The sequence below is a fragment of the Nansenia antarctica genome (genome assembly GCF_963989245.1).
Source record: "Nansenia antarctica genome assembly, chromosome: 10".
Classification (NCBI taxonomy): domain Eukaryota; kingdom Metazoa; phylum Chordata; class Actinopteri; order Argentiniformes; family Microstomatidae; genus Nansenia; species Nansenia antarctica.
The window spans coordinates 28572856-28591353 of NC_137680.1; the positions used below are offsets into that span (position 1 = coordinate 28572856).

General features: G+C 42.5%; 1 protein-coding gene across 1 annotated transcript in view; it reads right to left on the reverse strand.

Moving 5' to 3' along the window:
- The window catches only part of rpz (rapunzel), an 8039-nt gene extending 38 nt beyond the window's left edge, over positions 1-8001 (reverse strand). The window contains exons 1-3 of the mRNA XM_080541324.1: positions 7976-8001; positions 4790-4898; positions 1-1793 (exon numbers count right to left, since the gene is read on the reverse strand). The exon at positions 1-1793 is cut by the window's left edge and continues 38 nt beyond it. Of these exons, the coding sequence (XP_080397450.1) occupies positions 1032-1715 (684 nt within the window). The 5' untranslated portion in view covers positions 1716-1793; positions 4790-4898; positions 7976-8001 and the 3' untranslated portion in view covers positions 1-1031. The remainder of the gene's footprint in view (positions 1794-4789; positions 4899-7975) is intronic.
- Positions 8002-18498: the final 10497 nt, after the last annotated feature.

An 18498-nucleotide genomic window follows, 5' to 3' on the forward strand; every position in this document is an offset into this window, starting at 1 on the left:
GAGGAACATAATGGTGTCAGAAGGCCCAATATAGAGGTAAACATTTCTTTTTAATCTATTCATTTACACAATGCAGAATTATGATTAAACAGTATGCATGTCAGTCGTAACAATAGGAGAAATAGGGACCAGTACCACAGAATCTAAAGCCTTTCTGTTAAACAGGTTAATGCATTATACAGTAGGCATGGACAAGAATCCTTGATCAGTCAGTATATGGCATCAATGAGTACTGGGATTCTGAGTACTGGGGTTGGTTGCTAAGGATAGACTGAAATAAACTGAAGTGCTCCATAGTACAATGAGACAGGAAGCAAACCGCAAATAATAACAGACTTCCTTTAACGTGTCTTAGATGAGAAGAACACAACATATGGGGCACAGTTCAAGAAGAGGCACTGTTGTTCACATAGGAAACGTGCATTGGGATACAGATGGAAGTGTACTGTGAAGGGATTGGTGCTTAGCCTGCCTTATTCCAGTATGTCCCTGTTTGAAATTGTCATGCAAATATAAAATTATAAACTAAACTACTATTGCAAATCATCATATAAAAAAACATATTGTACTGTATAGATCATACCTTCACTTTTAGTGTCTTTTTAACCTTCTTACACCATTGACTGATTACATTTAGTAAAACTAGGAAACGTTGTAATAGGCTGACATCAAGTGAAAAGATTGACAGAAGACATTTATCCAGGAAGTAAATCGATTCTACAGGTGTAGAGAAATGAGAGGAAGGATTTTAAGCAAATCTATACTTGTTGACCTTTTATAGTATGTGTGTATAATCTATGTAGTGTGTGCAGTGGTTAGTGTTATAAGTTGTTATGTGAGGGTGTTCACAAGCGCAAAACCTTCTGCTTTAGTCTGGTTATTGCACTCGGATGGCCCGTCTTACATTCAACATAACTAAAGCTGCTTCTGGGGGTGTGAGGTCACAGAGGGAATGTGGAAAGAGTTTCAAGATATAGAGGATGAGTCGCTTTTTTCACACTGCCTCCTCCTCCTCCTCCACCTCCTCCTCCTCACTTGCACTTCCTGAGCGCCTCCTGCATCCTTGCCTGCACGTGCTCCATCTTCTCGGTCCACTCCTCGCTCAGCCCCTCCTCGTCGTCCCCGATGACGGCGGCGTAGCCCATGAGCGCTATGAGGCCGATGCAGAAGAGGTAGGTGAGGCGGGTGCACAGGCTCTCCATGGTGCGGCGGTCGCCCTGCGAGTGCCTCAGGTACACCTCCAGGATGGGCTGGCTGAAGAGCTTGGGCTTGCCCACCACGCCGTCGTAGAGGGTGTGCAGGTTCTGGTCTCCCAGGTCGTTGGCGTAGCTCTCCTCGAAGTCGTCCTTCTTGCGCTCGCACTGCCCGGGCCGCGCCTCGACCATTTCCATGAACTTGCGGAACTGGTTGCGCAGGTTCTCCTCCACGCGGCTGTACTGGCTGTCCAGGGTCTCCTTCTTGATCTGCGTCAGGGTGTTGCGGTTGGCCTGCGACAGCTGGTCCAGGGCGCGGTTGACCGAACCGAACTCGCGCTTGAGCGTGCGGATGTCCTCGTCGTCCACCTGGTGCAGCACCACCCTGATGAGGGAGCCGGCCACGCCGAAGATGGGGTTGACCACGGCGGCCGCGGAGGAGATGGTGGCCACACACTCCAGCACCTTCAGAAGACCCTGCTTCAGCTTGGCCCGGTCCTCCACGATCTCCTCTGACATCATGACGACCAGGGGGTTACGGACGGGTAGCTAACTGGACGGACTGGGTAGATAGACGGCTCCTTATGTAGTGACAAAAGCCTAAGAGGAAGAGAGGGTATGTGTTAGACCATCGTTTCTCAACGGGGGCGGTACCGCCCCCCAGGGGGCGTTTCACAGTTTGAGATATTGGGAGAGCGGGTACAGAAGACAGCTTCTTGTCTCAATGTTTAAATGCATTAATACTATTTTATAGTCAATACAAAATATATGTCTCAATGTTAAAATGCATTAATACTGTTTTATAGTCAATACAAAATATATGTCTCAATGTTAAAATGCATTAATACTGTTTTATACTCAATACAAAATAAAATAATATATTTAGATGTCTTTAAAAGAACAAACTGATTAAATCACTTAAGGCCAAACTGATTAAATCACTTAAGGCCAAACTGATTGCATCACTTATTAAGCCACTATCACCATAACAATAGATCAATAGATCTACATCAAGTAGAATACTGATGACTAGTGACCAGTCAAGAGGTGTTGTGTTGTTACTTTGGCCAGATCATCATCAAAAAATCGAACAAGGACATTGAGGATTTTGTCCATGTTAAGATTAGTAGCTTCGTCGATATTAATTGAAAACGTTGCTTTTTTAAGCTTTTCACACAGCCGTTTTTTCAATTCCGGGACAAAGGCCATGTGTGTTTAAATAGCTGGCGTGCTGATTGGAAACGGACAGCTTTGTCAGTGCATTTTTGTCTTCTGATAGCTTCTTGCACAAATCGACGAGTGGCTGAGCCATTGTGAAAGACAGATAATGTTCAGCTATAAACGCGCACACTCAGATCTTTTGCTCACAAACACGGTCGGTCATTGAAGATGAAGTGGTAGGCTACCTGTAGCCGTCGCTCCCGGCAAGGTTGTTGTATGAGCAAGGTTTAAGAAACTTGGCTTCCATTTTAATAGACTCTTACTAAAGTTAGCGAGATAGCAGGCTGCTAAAAGCGAACGTCTCTACAAGCTAACATTACACTCATTCAAACTTCTTAAGGCCCGCCCCACTACTCTGCCTCCGATTGGCTAGAAGTCGTTGGTTGGCTTGAGCAATGTGATACCATTGGTAGGCGGAACTGTCTCTTTGCTGAAGATGACTCTTTAAATTACGATGTAAAGAAATAGCATGTGATTTTATTTTATTTTATTGCTAAAAATTCTCCCGCGCCGGAAATCCGGCACCGTGCTGGAGAACTTTAAGCCCTGACCATACCACCATACCAGAACATCACAGCAGGAACAACCTATCTCAAAAAAGCGATCGTATTGTAACCAGTCCGGAAAGCTCTCTGTCGCTTAGCCTACCAATAATCTAACCTGGAGAAATCAGCTACGAATGTCCCCTCCCCTCGCAGGTTCATTACAGTATATTACATAAATGTATTACTGTTAAGTGTTGTTGTGGATGTTATCCCTAGTGCCATTCTGAGGTTAGCATTGCGATGTGTTCGTCTTAACGTTTACAAACTAAAATATACGATCGCTTTTTGTGATATGTTGCTCCTCTGATGTCCTGGAAACGAACACATAAGCACTCCGAACAGCTGTCAGCGTCTTTTGTTGCTATAGGAAACCACTACTCTGCTTGCGATTGATCAGCTGTCAGCAGTGTTATTACGGGTACGTTCGTAAATGCACGAACGGTCAGTTCGCTCGGGCAAAACCGTGTTTTCAGTCAGAGCGCCCATCTCTGAGCGCTCCCAGAGCGCAGAGCTCTGAACTTTGGAACTTTGTTATGTTTTGATATGAGAAATTCGAACTAAGTGGTCAGTTTATGAAAATAATACCATAGAATACTAAATAAAATATTAAAATAATAGCCCCCTAGCATTTGCCGCCATATTGTGACACCATCCCCCCCCAAAGTCCAATCAAAAATGAATAAATATTAGCATCATAAAACAGCAATTTGGCGAAATGCAACACCAGCACACTTAAAAAACAAACAATGTTAGTTGTAATAATACAGTTTTGTAGCCTACTGTTTGTTCTGCACCGGACATGTGTGAAATCGCTGCTGTGTTATTGTTGTTCTGTGATATAACACAGAATATTAGTCAACGTTAATATTCAGGGAAGAAAATAAGCCTACTTTTTTTTGATGGGGGGCGGTAAGAGACCTGGATAATGGACAGGGGGGCGCTGGCCCAAAAAAGGTTGAGAACCACTGTGTTAGACAATGTATTCATATTATTAATTCTTTGAAGAAAAGAATATGGCTATGCAGGAGTCTAATGATCTAAAGTCTGCAGTTTGTTGTAACGGTTCGAATCTCCGGCTGGCCACTTGTCGAAGTGTCCCTGAGCAAGGCACTGAAATCCCAATTTGCTCCGGGGTCGCCTTTAATGGCTGTGACCTGTTGCCTAGATACCCCCTCTTTAGAGCATACATGCATTTCGTTGTACTCTGTGCAATGACACACTTTGAATCCCTTTCCCTTAATGGATAAAGAGGGCATTGTTTTACACAGTGGCATGCAAGTACGTTTTAGCTGGAAAAGTGATGCCCTTTTTTGTTATTTGACACCTTAATGTTCTATTTGGTTGGCATGATTGGGATTTATGACTATATGGGATTAATGGCATAGGGGTTAGTGGTGGCCTAGTGGATATTGAGTTGGACTGGTGACCAGAAGGTCATGAGCTCCACCCGGGCCCCCTCCACCCGCCGTCTGTCTACGAAAATTGTCTCCGGAGATTTTTATTTTATTACGGCTACCCGCCAACCTTGCCCACCCAATGTGCTGGTCCTGGAGCTGGGCCCGGTGGTCAAGCCTGCTGTTCTGAGACAGCTGTTAACGAGTCCCACAGCTGTTTCTAAGAGGGGGCACAGAGGGGTAGCATCCAGCCCAAACAATAATGGGTACAAATACATGTGGGTACTATAAGTGACTTGACCAAAGTAGTGATATATCAAAATTAAGTCTGTGCCACCCAGTTGAGTGTGTTTGTTTCCCTATGTGAAAAAGCTAATGGTAGTGAGAGGTGTCTAAATCTATTGTTGATTGAAGTGGGTGTAATTGTAGTAATTACTTGCTCTGTGGTGTCTCTTCTCCTGGAATGCCCACAGGAATCTTGTTCTGGGGTGTCAGTGTGGATAAGCTTCTAGGCTGTGACGTCTGGCTTTTGACCAATGTGACACCTGAAAACAAAAGAACAGGAAGAAAAAGTAGACTCATCAACATAGGAGGGAGGGAATGGTTACAAACTTATCATGACATTCAATATCCAGATAAACTGCATTTCCAAACTTAATTGAATAAACAAAAGCAAAGTGCTAAACTGCTAGTTTAGCTCTGAGGGGATTTAGGGGTGTCAAGGGCAACTAAAGCAAAATACAAAGCTTTTCAAAGTGGCTAAGATTGAAAATTGCATAAATAAAAAGGCATGTAAATAGAAACCATACTGTATCTGAAGATCACATTTCCAGCTACACTGAACCAGGAAGTAGGTCATCTCTGTAGTAACTGTCTGTAGCTGTTATTCAGTATGCTTCATTCAGCAGTGAAGGAGTTAACAGCTATCTCTTTTAGCATAGCAGCACTTCAGCACCAGGCCGATTTACATGTGCCTCTATGGGAGGAACTGATAGCTCCACAGTGGTAGCGACGCTAGTAGCGCTAAGGAGAAAGGCATGCCCTTCCAGTGGAAGCCTAGTTAAATAGCAGCATGCGCGCAAAGGACGCTAGCAGCCACACGGGCGGGACACTGAGTCACACTGAGGCAGAGACAACGACAGACTTGTTCAGAATTTAAGAGTAGGGGAGGAAAAACCCCTCTTTTTCTTCTTCAGGACTACATGAGAGACACATACTGTCCATGATGATCAATCATTTCAAGCTAAAATGGAGGAATTCTCTGACTAATCTGACCTGCATGAGTTGAACGAGAGCAAAGGCTGAGTAGTGAGGGTTTACGCAACCAAAGCATCTTGCTCTGCCTATACAGCGGCACTCTTATGCTGATGATCCAATAGTTTAAGTTGTAAAAACATGTAGATGTCGACCTGGGTGTTTTTTCCCACAAGCAGAGGCTTAATGTACTGTAGACTACTATAACACGGGTTTCGGTCGAAGCTGAAGAGCTGTCTTTGACAGATAACAGATTGAGGGCAGAAGTGGCAATGTTGAGTGGCCAGAATCAGTGAGACAGTGAGTGAGAGCCTGCCCAATATGATGTGTTGTGTGGTGCCTTTGTCTCTCACACCTCACTGAGTGCACATGACTGCAAAGGGCACGTCTTCAACCACAGCCTATATACAAACACATACGCCCCAGCTCTGAGACTGCAACACGCTTAACACCCCACGCTTCAGACAGAAGTTGACCTACAGGTTGAGGCACGACACACAGGGTCGGTCTGTTCTCGCATGTTACTTTCGGTTTTATCCCCAGCTCCACCAGAGGGGGCAGTAAACATACACATATTCTATTGAAAAGCCCTCCGACCTGTCAGATTTCAGCACCGACAGTATGGACTTGGCAGCAGTGCCATTCAAGGGCATGGTTTAACCCTTCACCTTCAGGTTCATATTAGTCGTAGAGTTTTGATGCTGTTATTCACAGCTATATGACATCAACTTTCACTGGGAAACAGACTGCACTTAAAACATGGTGCAGGGGGAGATATGATACACCACAGACATTTAATTCAGTCCTGTTTTTGAGAGGCTGTAATTACTCTTATTATGATTGTGTCACTATTTAGTGGCTTTCTGTCACATTATTTGCTTAATACACAATTTTATTGCAACGCACCGCAATTTAGGAGTTATTTAGTGGATTTTAGATGGATTTTTAGATGGATAATTTAGTTAATTACCACATAGATTAATATAAGTATGATGATGTATAACACATTTTCTCTTTTATTGTGTTCTTGTCTTTACAGATTTACACTGCATCTGAGAGAGAATTCTTCATTAATCGCCACAACTCCTCAATTTGGCCGTTCAAGGTAGGTAATGAAAGGGTTAATCGTTTCCTTTAGCTTACTGAACCTATTTTAAATCATACAATTAAAAACTGTATGTAAATTAACAAAATATAGCACCATTAAGAACTACTTTAAATGTTATGGCTTTGTCCATCATCCACTGTAAACCATGCAAGCAAGCTGCAACTGTAAATTAACCCTTTGTGTACAGTATATAAGGCCTATCGTTGAGACATCCTTAAACACTTAATACACTTTATAGCTGGAGATCTCGGTTCTATCTATCCAATAATGAACCATAATGTCTCATTGTAAAAGCACAGGAGATGCATAGGGCTAGTGTGAATGTGAATGTGAAGTGGTCTCTGTTAACTCAATATGTCCATAACAGGGGAGTCAAACCTACACTCCCATAACACTAACGTCTACCCTGTCAGTTAACCGACCACCACTGTCTTGATGTCTTGACAGACTAGGGACGCTGCAGCACTCACATCTGAATCAGTTGCACTAGGCCCATGTCCTGAGGCCTCCTATACTACAAGTATATACACAAACATGTACTTTATTGAAACTTAAAGTAGATTATTTGTATAGAAACAACTGTTATCACCAGCTCACGAGTGTAAACAAAATCAGCTGCGACAGACAGTGATTCAATCAGGAAGTGAGTCTCTCACAACTCTCCCTACAATGGAGCGGCCATCTTGACAGTTCTCCCTATGCTCATAGCAGGGGAAGCTAATCAAATTCGACATGTAATCTCACATTAAGATCTTCACAAAGTTAATCATGTGCATGTTGCCTTCTCATTTGAATAGTTTTCTGTCTCCTATTGTTGCACCATGGCAGTTTCCCCTCTCTCTCTTTACAGAGAACAGCCTGCTATGCAGTGTGGCCACTGTCCCTTGGAGAACAGCTCTGAGGCCAATACAGATCAAACAACAACTGACACACAGGGTAAAAACATAACAATACAGTCTCTTCCGGAGTTCTACTGTGTTTGTGAGTACTAAATCAAGTCCACATCCTCTCTTCAACAGCACAGAGGCAGCAAGCCCCCCTTCCCCTCCCAGCTATGGCTCCCCCTAGCCGTCCCTCCATGTTTCCTTGTTTATGGACAGCATAATGCCCAGTCCCTCCCTTCTCTCTAACACTGTACAGACACTACCTAGCACCTGAAAACTAGTATTTTTCTGGCTAAAATGTTGAGTATAGTGTCTCCCATATACCCAACATCCATCCTTTGGCACCCTGGCCATAGGGGAACATAGCTTTTCTTACCTTTACAGAATGCTTCCCTGGCTAACTCCCTCTCCAAAGTACCAACCACGATAGCCTCCTTCTTCTTCCCAGCAATCCCTGCAAAAGGGGCACTTCCATGTAAGTTGAATGTGCAGGGGTGCTCACATTGGACTATACCATTTCTGTACAACACAAAGGGCCCCAGATGCCCAAAAGGGGCCCATTTCAGCACATAGTCACACAAGTTCCAACATGTCCCTTTCAAATGGTATGTCAATGGCCCTATGGAGTGAAGCCCCCTACCCAAACACACTCTGTCCTCCCCCCAATGGTTCTGAGATATGTTGGTCCATCCAACAGTCATACACCCTGTACTGAGAAGCAATTGTCACTCAGAGAGCAGCTGACCATGTACAGTGTTTCCACAGTCTTTGGTGCATTTTCCAAGCCTTGGAGCCTCTTGGGATGGCCCCACAATTATATCTGAGGGTATTTTGGACAGACAGAGACCCCTTTTTATTAGAATAGACCAATGCAACTTTGAGGGAAATATTTTCTTGTAAATATGGGGTAACTAGGCAAAAGGAGAGCCACGTCTCCAAGCGCCCCTCTCCAAATGGGCACAAGCGTATCCAATGGGCCAGAGAGCTTTCCAGAAGCACAAGCAGAAAGAAGATGAGCTTCTGAAATTATATAGGGTAGTTTCTAAGAATATTTTTGTTATATGTTACTAAACAAATCTCCAGTTTCAGGGTGGTGGATGAGAAATGCCTGTTTTTGAGTACGTACTCTGTATATCGAACTGAGATTGTCTTTGATTGAGAGGAAAGATTACAGTACATACGGTAAGCCACTTATTGTTCAAAATATAACATTATTAGTGTAATATTTCTTTGATGCAATGCATACAATGGCAATAGCATACTGTAGTATTTAAACCTGAAAGGATAACACTGACCATGTCTCTGGTCTACAATATCCAACATTAGCCTTGTAGCCTACTTTAAACTCATAATGCACATCTACACAAGAGGACGAACTGAGTTACAACTGAATGCTATTCAAGATACTGTTTATAATCATTCTAGGGTTAAGTCAGAAAATGCTGTTTAAAAGGAAAGGAAATCTAAGTTTGAAAATCAGACTTTGGTTATATATTATTATATATATATTATTATATTTTGGTTTTCAGCCTAATAACATCTGTTAGTATATACCCTATACATTAAATATGTAAGCAAATACCTTAAGAGCTCCAGTGTTTTGAAGAACAAATACTGCAAAGGCGAAATGGGTCACTGTTGACTCGGTCGCCTATTTGAAGAAATTGTGAGGAAAAGAAACGACAGTGCATGCTTCCAACGTGTCCAGACGTGAGCCTTAAATGTCCCGAGGCAAGACCCCCAAAACCAGTCGACAGACCCCCCGTAGGCAACAACAGACATTCAACCCTCCATGTGGAAAAGGCGTAAAGGAAGACAAGACGACATGGTTTAAAAACCCTCAGTTACAAACCTTCAAGAACGTCCAAAGGATAGCAGCATAATGCCTGCTTTACACCTGCTCGAGATGTAATGTCGAATGCAGGCAGCTGTATGGGATGAAAGTATCACGTATTAGTCTTATTTGGAGAATATGAACATGCAGTCAAATGAACACTGTTATCATTGTCCATGCTTACCAAGGCGCTGTAACGGGTGTTGGAGATGTCAGCTGCGGGCGCGCGCCTGTCCCTACTCCCTTTTGTTCAGCCCGCAGCAGCTGTCCAGTAAGATCACATTTCGAGATTGAATTTCAACATAAAAGACAAAACTATTATTATTAAAAAAAAAATTAAATAGCATCATTTCAGCAACTATTTAAGATGATATGTAAGCTCGTGAGCTTAGAATGATAAGGTTCTATCTCCGTTTAGAATGATACGGTTCTATCTCCGTTTAGGGCAGTTCAGAGATATTGAGCGTCAAAGTTTTTACATTCCATTATGTTCTGTGAGATGGAACCTTTGTATTTTATGAATTACTAACTCAAAAATGTCAACATTTTAAAAAATAACACCACACAGGCATTAATAAACACCTAATGGATCAGATTATGTAAAAAAACTCAATTTTGACAAAAATGGAGATAGAACCTTATAATTCTAACGTCACGAGCTGTGCGTCGGCGTGCGGTTTGAATGCGCAACTATTGCCATCTAGGCATAACCTTGCTGCTGCAGAAGCCGCAGGCTGGTCGCTGGGGGTTTGTTGACCGTCAACAGGACCTGGACACGGCCTACAGCTGGGCTACAAGCAGGGTGGGAGCTGGATGATAGGCCGATAGGCAAATAGGCCAAAGAAGTAGCCACAATGCCTAATAAACATTTTAAATGTAGGCCACATACGCATTGGAAAGTACATTGTCCAATTGGATAGACCTATGTATAGCCTGATGTTGGGAAAACACATTTAAAGGCTTATTCCTTAATAAGGATATAGCATCTAAATATTTTCCATTGATAAGCAGGCCTAAAACGGGTGTAACAATACAGTAGTATTAGATTATGTTAATTTGAATTCGAAGGATGAATTCAGTGATGGTGTGGAATTGTACACGAGCCATTTAGCTGTGTCATAATTATGCGTTCAAAATGTTAAAGTATTTCTTTTAAAAAACAGCCTTGTAAAAATAGGTTATTTATTATTCTAAATAACGTCATATCCGTGTGTTATGTATAAGATACGCTAACGATATTAGAAAAGATGATATTGCGCACCGATGTATTCACCGCAATGCTCCGCGATTTGCGTGCGTAAAAACACCCTTCTCAGTATGGAAGGCCATCTCCGCTAAAATCGACTCTCTAATCTCGCGTTAACACGTCGTATCATAGCCAATGAGGGACCTTGAATCACGCGTCATTGCTGTCGACAACAGCGTAGGGGGTACGTTGCGCATAAATTACTGATGTTGTGCATATATTACTTACGTAGGAGTCTACGCACATGCTACGTATAGCTACGTTCTCCCTACGCAGTCGCTACGTATGGAAGGCCACACCCTGCAGGCAGGCCAGGCGGCGAGCCGATTTGAAAACTCGCGGGGGAGTAAAGTTTCACAAGCAGACCAACTTCGTGAGGATGGCATTGCGGGCTTTTCTTTCGAATTGCAACCGCACATTTAGTGAATGTGTGAGACTAGCAATGTCGGACGATGAGGAAGTAGTCCGGCATATAAGATTACCTGAGTACCTTTGTATCAAATTAAACTTACAAAATGTATCAACAACGCAATTTATCTAAATAAACTACAATATTAAACTATTCAAATATATTATATAGTACCATTTATTCACTAGCACATAGCCCAATCTAATATTAGAATATCAATAATTATTATTACACTAAAGTAATATGATTTATTTTGTTTTTACCATGAAGAGATTTCGTTACCACACCTCTCCTCAAGTTAAGGCCTCTTTTACAATACAATGCAGGCCTCTAGTCAATTGCAAATTAGCACAGGACACACTGGTGTTCACAGGTCTAGAGGAAGGTGGGACAGAAGTACTTCCACTCAACTCAATTAACATGGGTACAACTAGACGCTGTCTGGAGGCCTGTTTTACAATACAATGCAGGCCTTTTGGCCTCTAGTCAATTGCAAATGACCACAGGACACATGGAGGAACGTGAGACAGAAGTACTCAACTCAATTAACAATAGACAGGCAGAGTGGGAGATGTTGTGGATTAAAGTATGTAAAATAGCAGTGTTACTGAACCGAATGTAAACTTTTTGGTGCATCTGACAACCCATGAGCTTGGAATACAGGCCCACTGTATTATGTTAGGTACTGACGCTACTGACCAACCCTAGGGAGAGCTGGGGATAAATCAGCATGGGAACCCCTGACAGAGGGGGTTGGTGGCCTAGGTTTGCCTTCCATAATCAATTGTGTCATGTTTGTTGTGCAATAGCCCACACTTTATCATAGAGAAACAATCTGTAGAGACCCAGTGTCCCAAGCCTACAAAAACCACAGCACTGTCACACAACAATGTTCAAAATAAATGTACATTCCATTTTCTAGGTTTTCATCCCATATAGCCTATATTTATTGAAAAATTAAATGACCTCAGTGTGCACTGCTATCGACAATACCAACCCCAGCAACAGGGTGTTCACCCTGCTGCAATCTGGCAAGAGATACAGAAGTAAGTAAGTAAGTAAGTAAAATGTATTTGGACAGCACCTTTCCCAGACCAAGGGTCACAAAGTCACAAAGAGTTTGGGAGCCACGGTTTGTAATGCTCTATCACCCTGGGTCTGTCTGTCTGTCTGAATGCTCTATCACCCTGGGTCTTCAGTCTGGCACGGGAGACAACCAGCAAACCCTGGTCAGAGGACCTGAGAGACCTGCTGGGGCTGTAAGCTCAGAGACAGCTTCTTCCATCAAGCTATCAGACTACTGAACTCTGGCCACTAGCCTAGCTAGCCACTGCCAATATTGCACACTATCTCATTTAGTATTTTCTTTTTTTATTTAAAATATTATTTCTTTGCACGTATTGTGCAATGTTGTTGTCTGGTGCTGATGTAGAACGGAGCACGGACACACACACCCACACACACACACACCCACACACACACACACACACACACACACACACACACACACACACACACACACACACACACACACACACCTGAGACCTTCTGGGGCTGTAAGGCCTGAGACCTACTGGGACTGTAAGGACCTGAGACCTACTGGGACTGTAAGGACTATATCTTGCATCTCATTGTGCATCCCTGTGTTATAGAATGCCAATAAATGAACCTTGTTGTTGTTACTAAGAGTCAGGGGATAAGATAAGAGAAAGGGGATAAGATATCAGAATGTGTATTACTCAGGCAAGACCAAATTTGTTTTGCACTGAACATCTGCCACCATGTAACATGACTATGAGTTTGTTTACCTTAGTTGATACCAAAATGTCAAGCAAAGTGATGTCCCCTTGCCAAAATAAATGATTAAATAAACAAACAAATCATAATCTGTTCTCGCTTATTACTGTTAAGTAATAAATGGCGCTGTAGAACTGCGGCCTCGTACCTATCACAGCCATGCTGATATTAAGTATAACAGCACTCCCTCTCGTGTGATATTGCTTAGATGTTCATATGCCAATGGGCCATAATATTGTCTTTCAATGTCATCCTCCCCTACTTTTCACCCCTTCATATCAATCGCTGGACAGACATTTGCTGATCTAATCTAATTAGTAAAATCTATATGAGCCCCAGGAAATAGGGGACAATAGAAAAATCGAATTTTCTTTTCTTTGTCTTACATGTGTAAACATACATGCTCTGTGTATATGTTTTCGATGTACTTATTGTTTTAAGACTGTAATTTCAACGTTAGTATTGAAGCAGTATTGAAATGACATTAAACTAAGACAATAAGATGGTTATCATAGTTTTTCAAATCTTTATTGCAGTAATTGGCATGGAAAGAGGTAAACCATGATAACTTTTGAACCATACATGATAGAACCATGGGGTTTGGACCATTGTTTTTCTCATACAATTCTCTATGTATTAGCTATCTCTCCTTTAATCTAAAGTGAAAGCAAAATTATATGTGTATATACATGAGAATATACATTATATATGGCATAGTGACGCCTAGTGGTAGGACTGGTAACATTACAAACATACATAGATTTCGAAATCTATGTCTGCTTGTAATGTTACCAGTCCTCGTTGCCCGCTAAAATCGACTCTCTAATCTCGCGATAGTCGAGAGCCGTTTTTTGCGGGCATGGCCTTCCATATCTCTGCAATGGCCTGCATGAGCGCAGTAGTGACGTCACGAGAACAGCATCTAATTACAGTTTTTCCCAATTGCTAAAACACAAAAGCCAATTCTCTAAACCAAATGACCAGTTCTCTAAACACATTTAATAAAACTAGCTCCCATTTGCCAAAACCATAAACACATTTCACATGAAGACACAATTCACAAAACACAATCCTCCTTTTCTCATAAGTCTAAACACATTTTGTCTTGCTAAAACACAAGTTGCAAAAAACTCTGCTCAAATTCTCAAATTAAAGCTCATGTGATGCAAAATGCTTGCTACAGTCAGCAACATTTGAACACAATGAACACACCTAGCTTCATTCATTAAACATAACGACTCAACATTTAAGACACTTGTTGCAAATGATTGTGGTGTGTGTGTGTGTGTGTGTGTGTGTGTGTGGTATAGTTCCATAAATACATTAAAAAACATCACACCCTGAACATTGTTTTCAGTGAGTATTGTTGTGTGTAATGGATCCTCTGTAGTGTTTGCATTGAGTTGTGATACAGTACAGTAGTGTACATGTTACGGTACATGTGGGAAAACTAGGGTTAGGGTTAGGTGCTAGGGTGCTAGGGTTAAGGTTAGGATTAGGATTAGGGGTAGGGTTAGGGTTAGGGTTAAGGTTAGGGTTAGGGTTAGACATGCCAGCATGTACCAAGTCACCCTAGCACCTAACCCTAACCCTAGTTTTCCCCACATGTACCGTATTCCCACATGTACCGTAACATACATACTGTATTTTCTGTAGATTTACATACTGTTGGTATGAAACACACAAATCTATGAATGCCCAATACTCTACAGTGATATATTCTGAGAACAGATACTGTAAGGTTTCTAAAAATGTGCTTTGGCAGTTGTGAAAAAAAAAGAACATTCTCACACACTGAACATTGTGTTTTCAGTTGTTTTGTTGTACAGTAGTCTGTAATGATGCATATAGTGTTTACATTTTTGCAGGCTTTGAGCAGCTGTTTTGGTGTGAACGTTTGAGTTTTGAAGAGAGAAGGTGTGGTTTTGGTTATGTAGCTTTAGAAAAGTGTGTTGTGTTTAGAGTTTTGGGAAAATGGAGGAAAGTTTTGTGAAATGTGTTTTAGCAATTGAGAAAAACTGTATATAATCATGGCGTCTGATATGTACTTACAGGGTATGATTCTTCTGACTATATTATGAATTCATTTATTCATATGATCGAAACTTGAATGGAACTTTTGGACAATGGAATAAAGATGCACATTTGAATGTCTGTAGTCTGCTTGCAATATTGCCTAATCATGAGGACAGAAACCATAGGTCTATTGTTTTGATTATAGAGGCTGATGTGTGCGCACACTCCATAGCCTACTTACAGAGGTGTTTCAATGTGTACATGTTTACATTTCAAATAAAGGTGTTTGTGTGCATTAATACTTCAAGTGTGAATTATTTTCGCCCGGTTTGAAACCCACTGTTGTTACACTGAAATAAGATGTGTTACGAATGATGCTAAACAAAAATCATGTCAGAGAGACAGACATGAGCACACTGCAGATCATCCAAAGCATTTTGAGAAGGATGCAATGGATATCAGAAGAAGAAGAATGTTTTATTTGCCATTCAATCAACTTGTCAGTCAATTGTAGGACTATCAGTCATAGTGTACAGTTACGTATCTCACAGTATGTACGGTATGAGATATACATAACAAGGGCAATAGGTCTTGAGGTATGTAATGTATGTAAGATCTGCAGAGAGTGATATAATATATAATGCACGTATCTTAACTGTACATATCTTCACCCTCTTAACTGTACATATCATTGATATTCATACTCATATATTTTATATACTTTTTATATTCATATTCATTGCACATACTGACTTAATATTCATCTACCTATACTCAGTGTAATACAGTACTGTCCCACCATGCTCTGTCCATACATTTAGGGGGGCGGCTGTGGCTCAGCGGGTAGAGCCAGCATCTAATGATCGCAAAGTCGGCAGCTCGCAGCGGTTTGAATCCCCGGCTGGCCACGCGTCAAAGAGTCCCTGAGCAAGGCACTGAACCCCTAATTGCTCCAAAGTCATCTTCAATGGCTGACCCCTTGCCTAGATGCCCCCTCTAGAGCATACATCCTTGTAGTCTGTGCAATGACAGACTTTGAATCCCTTTCCTTTATGGCTTTTACACTATGCACTATTGTACAATAAAGTTAGATGCCTTGTCTTTGTTGACTTTGTACTTGTACTCTGTCAATGACAATAAAGTTTAATCTAATCTAATGTACAGTTAAGATAGACAGTAGCTCTTCCAGTATCTCTGGAAGAGCTGTACAACACACGCTGTCTCAGGAAGGCCTCCAAGATCTCCAGAGACCCAACCCACCCTGGGTACGAACACTTTGCCCGGCTGCCCTCGAAAAGGCGGTACAGGACCATGGCCGCAAGGACAAACAGACTGAAGCTCAGCTTCTACCCCAGGGCCATCCAGGCCCTGAACACAGCAAAGACCTAGGTTCTGGGCCCTGGACAGTCTGGACGGATTGATGGCAGCTGCTGGATTGAAAAAATCAGGTGTAGTGCTGAGGCACAAATGTGTACATTTCAAGCCTGCAAACTGCGACACTTTAAATGAATGTGCAATAACACTATGTGCAATATGACAACCCTAGTCGTCTTATCTGTACAGTATAGTATAGTGGATAGTGTACATAGCCTTTATTTATGTAAACCAGCTCCTTTCCCTTCTTGTTTTTTTAGTTTTTTTTTTCTTCCCTAGCACCAGGGGAGCCACCCCTCCCAAATGTCGTTGTTTGGTACCTGTACTATATCAATGACAATAAAGACCATTCATTCATTCATTCATGTATGGTATGAGATGTACAGAACAAGAGCAATAGGTCTTGAGGTGTGTAACGTATGAATGATGTGTGATTGGAGACTATTATAATAATGTGGTATGTGCAAACAGCAGTAGTACAAGCTAAATTGAAGTCCTGAGTGTGCAATGTTCCTCCTGTTGGGGGGGGAGGGGGGGCTGGGTAGAGCTATAGGGGTGTGTGCAATGTTCCTCCTGTTGGGGGGGGAGGGGGGGCTGGGTAGAGCTATAGGGGTGTGTGCAATGTTCCTCCTGTTGGGGGGTGGAGGGGGGGCTGGGTAGAGGTATAGGGGTGTGTGCAATGTTCCTCCTGTTGGGGGGTGGAGGGGGGGCTGGGTAGAGGTAGAGGGGTGTGTGCAATGTTCCTCCTGTTGGGGGGTGGAGGGGGGGCTGGGTAGAGGTAGAGGGGTGTGTGCAATGTTCCTCCTGTTGGGGGGTGGAGGGGGGGCTGGGTAGAGCTATAGGGGTGTGTGCAATGTTTCTCCTGTTGGGGGGTGGAGGGGGGGCTGGGTAGAGGTAGAGGGGTGTGTGCAATGTTCCTCCTGTTGGGGGGTGGAGGGGCTAGGTAGAGGTATGGGGGGGGGGGCTGGGGGTAGAGGTAGAGGGGTGTGTGCAATGTTCCTCCTGTTGGGGGGCTGGAGGGACTAGGTAGAGGTATGGGGGGGGGGCTGGGGGTAGAGGTATAGGGGCGGCTAGGCTACCGCAGGGATTTTGAGTTAAGCAGATTATCAGCTGCAGGGAAAACAGTTTGTGTGCCTCCTGGTGCAGGAATGTAGTCTCCTGTACAGCCGTGTGGGAGGAGGGGAAGCAGGGCTGACTGGGGTGGGAGGTGTCCCCACTGATGCCTCGCGCCCTACACTCATAGCCGGCTTTCTTGTCTGATGATTATAGACATCTCACCCCATCTCATCCAATATAGCTTTACTAATATGTAGGATAACACATTTCTACTATTCTACTCTGTGTTGTTAACCTTCTGCTGTGGTGATTGGGGTCCAGAGGTTGCTACCTTGGGGTCCAGAGGGACACTCTCTACATTCTGAGGTCATGCCCAACCCCTACATACAGTAGCTACAAGCAAGCCATTATTCAAAACGGTCATGATGCTGTAGAGCTGATGCACCAAGCCTGAGGCTGAACACATGGGCTACCACATGGACTAAAGTATTTACCGTCACCTCATGACTAGCCTCCACTATTATGGTTTTGACACCAAGATCAGAGTAATCAACAATAGTCATAACTTTGATCATCACGATATGCACACTAGTCAGCGTTTTGTAGAATTCCCAATGACACATTTTTAACAGGGATGGTTTCTCATAGAGCTGAAGCATTTGCATTTGATTGGTGAACTTCCTACTTTAAGGAATGGATATACTGTATATGTAAGATGAATATTTGGAAGAAAGTAGACTGCACAAGACAGTTTAGATTTGTTTATTATTTTTTAAAAGTTTTGCAATGAAATAACAGTTCATGTTTTAAAGGTAAATATTTGAGTATCAAATACATGGATAACAACAATTATGGTTTCACAACCATGAGCAGAAATGCACATTCCACTTGAGCAGAAATGCTCAGCAGAAATGCCCCAGTATGCAGCGACTCAGAGCATATACCTTGGGCACTATTGTTCCCACATGTATGTGGACTACCCTAAGACAAGATACTGGTTTAATAGCACACGTGGATATATTTTCAGTTCAAGAGTACTGTACAAAAAGCAACCATCACAGTTCCTGCATCATACGCATCAAACTCATCAAACTCATCAAACTCATCAAACTCATCAAATTCATCAAACTCATCAAACTCATCAAATTCATCAAACTCATCAAACTC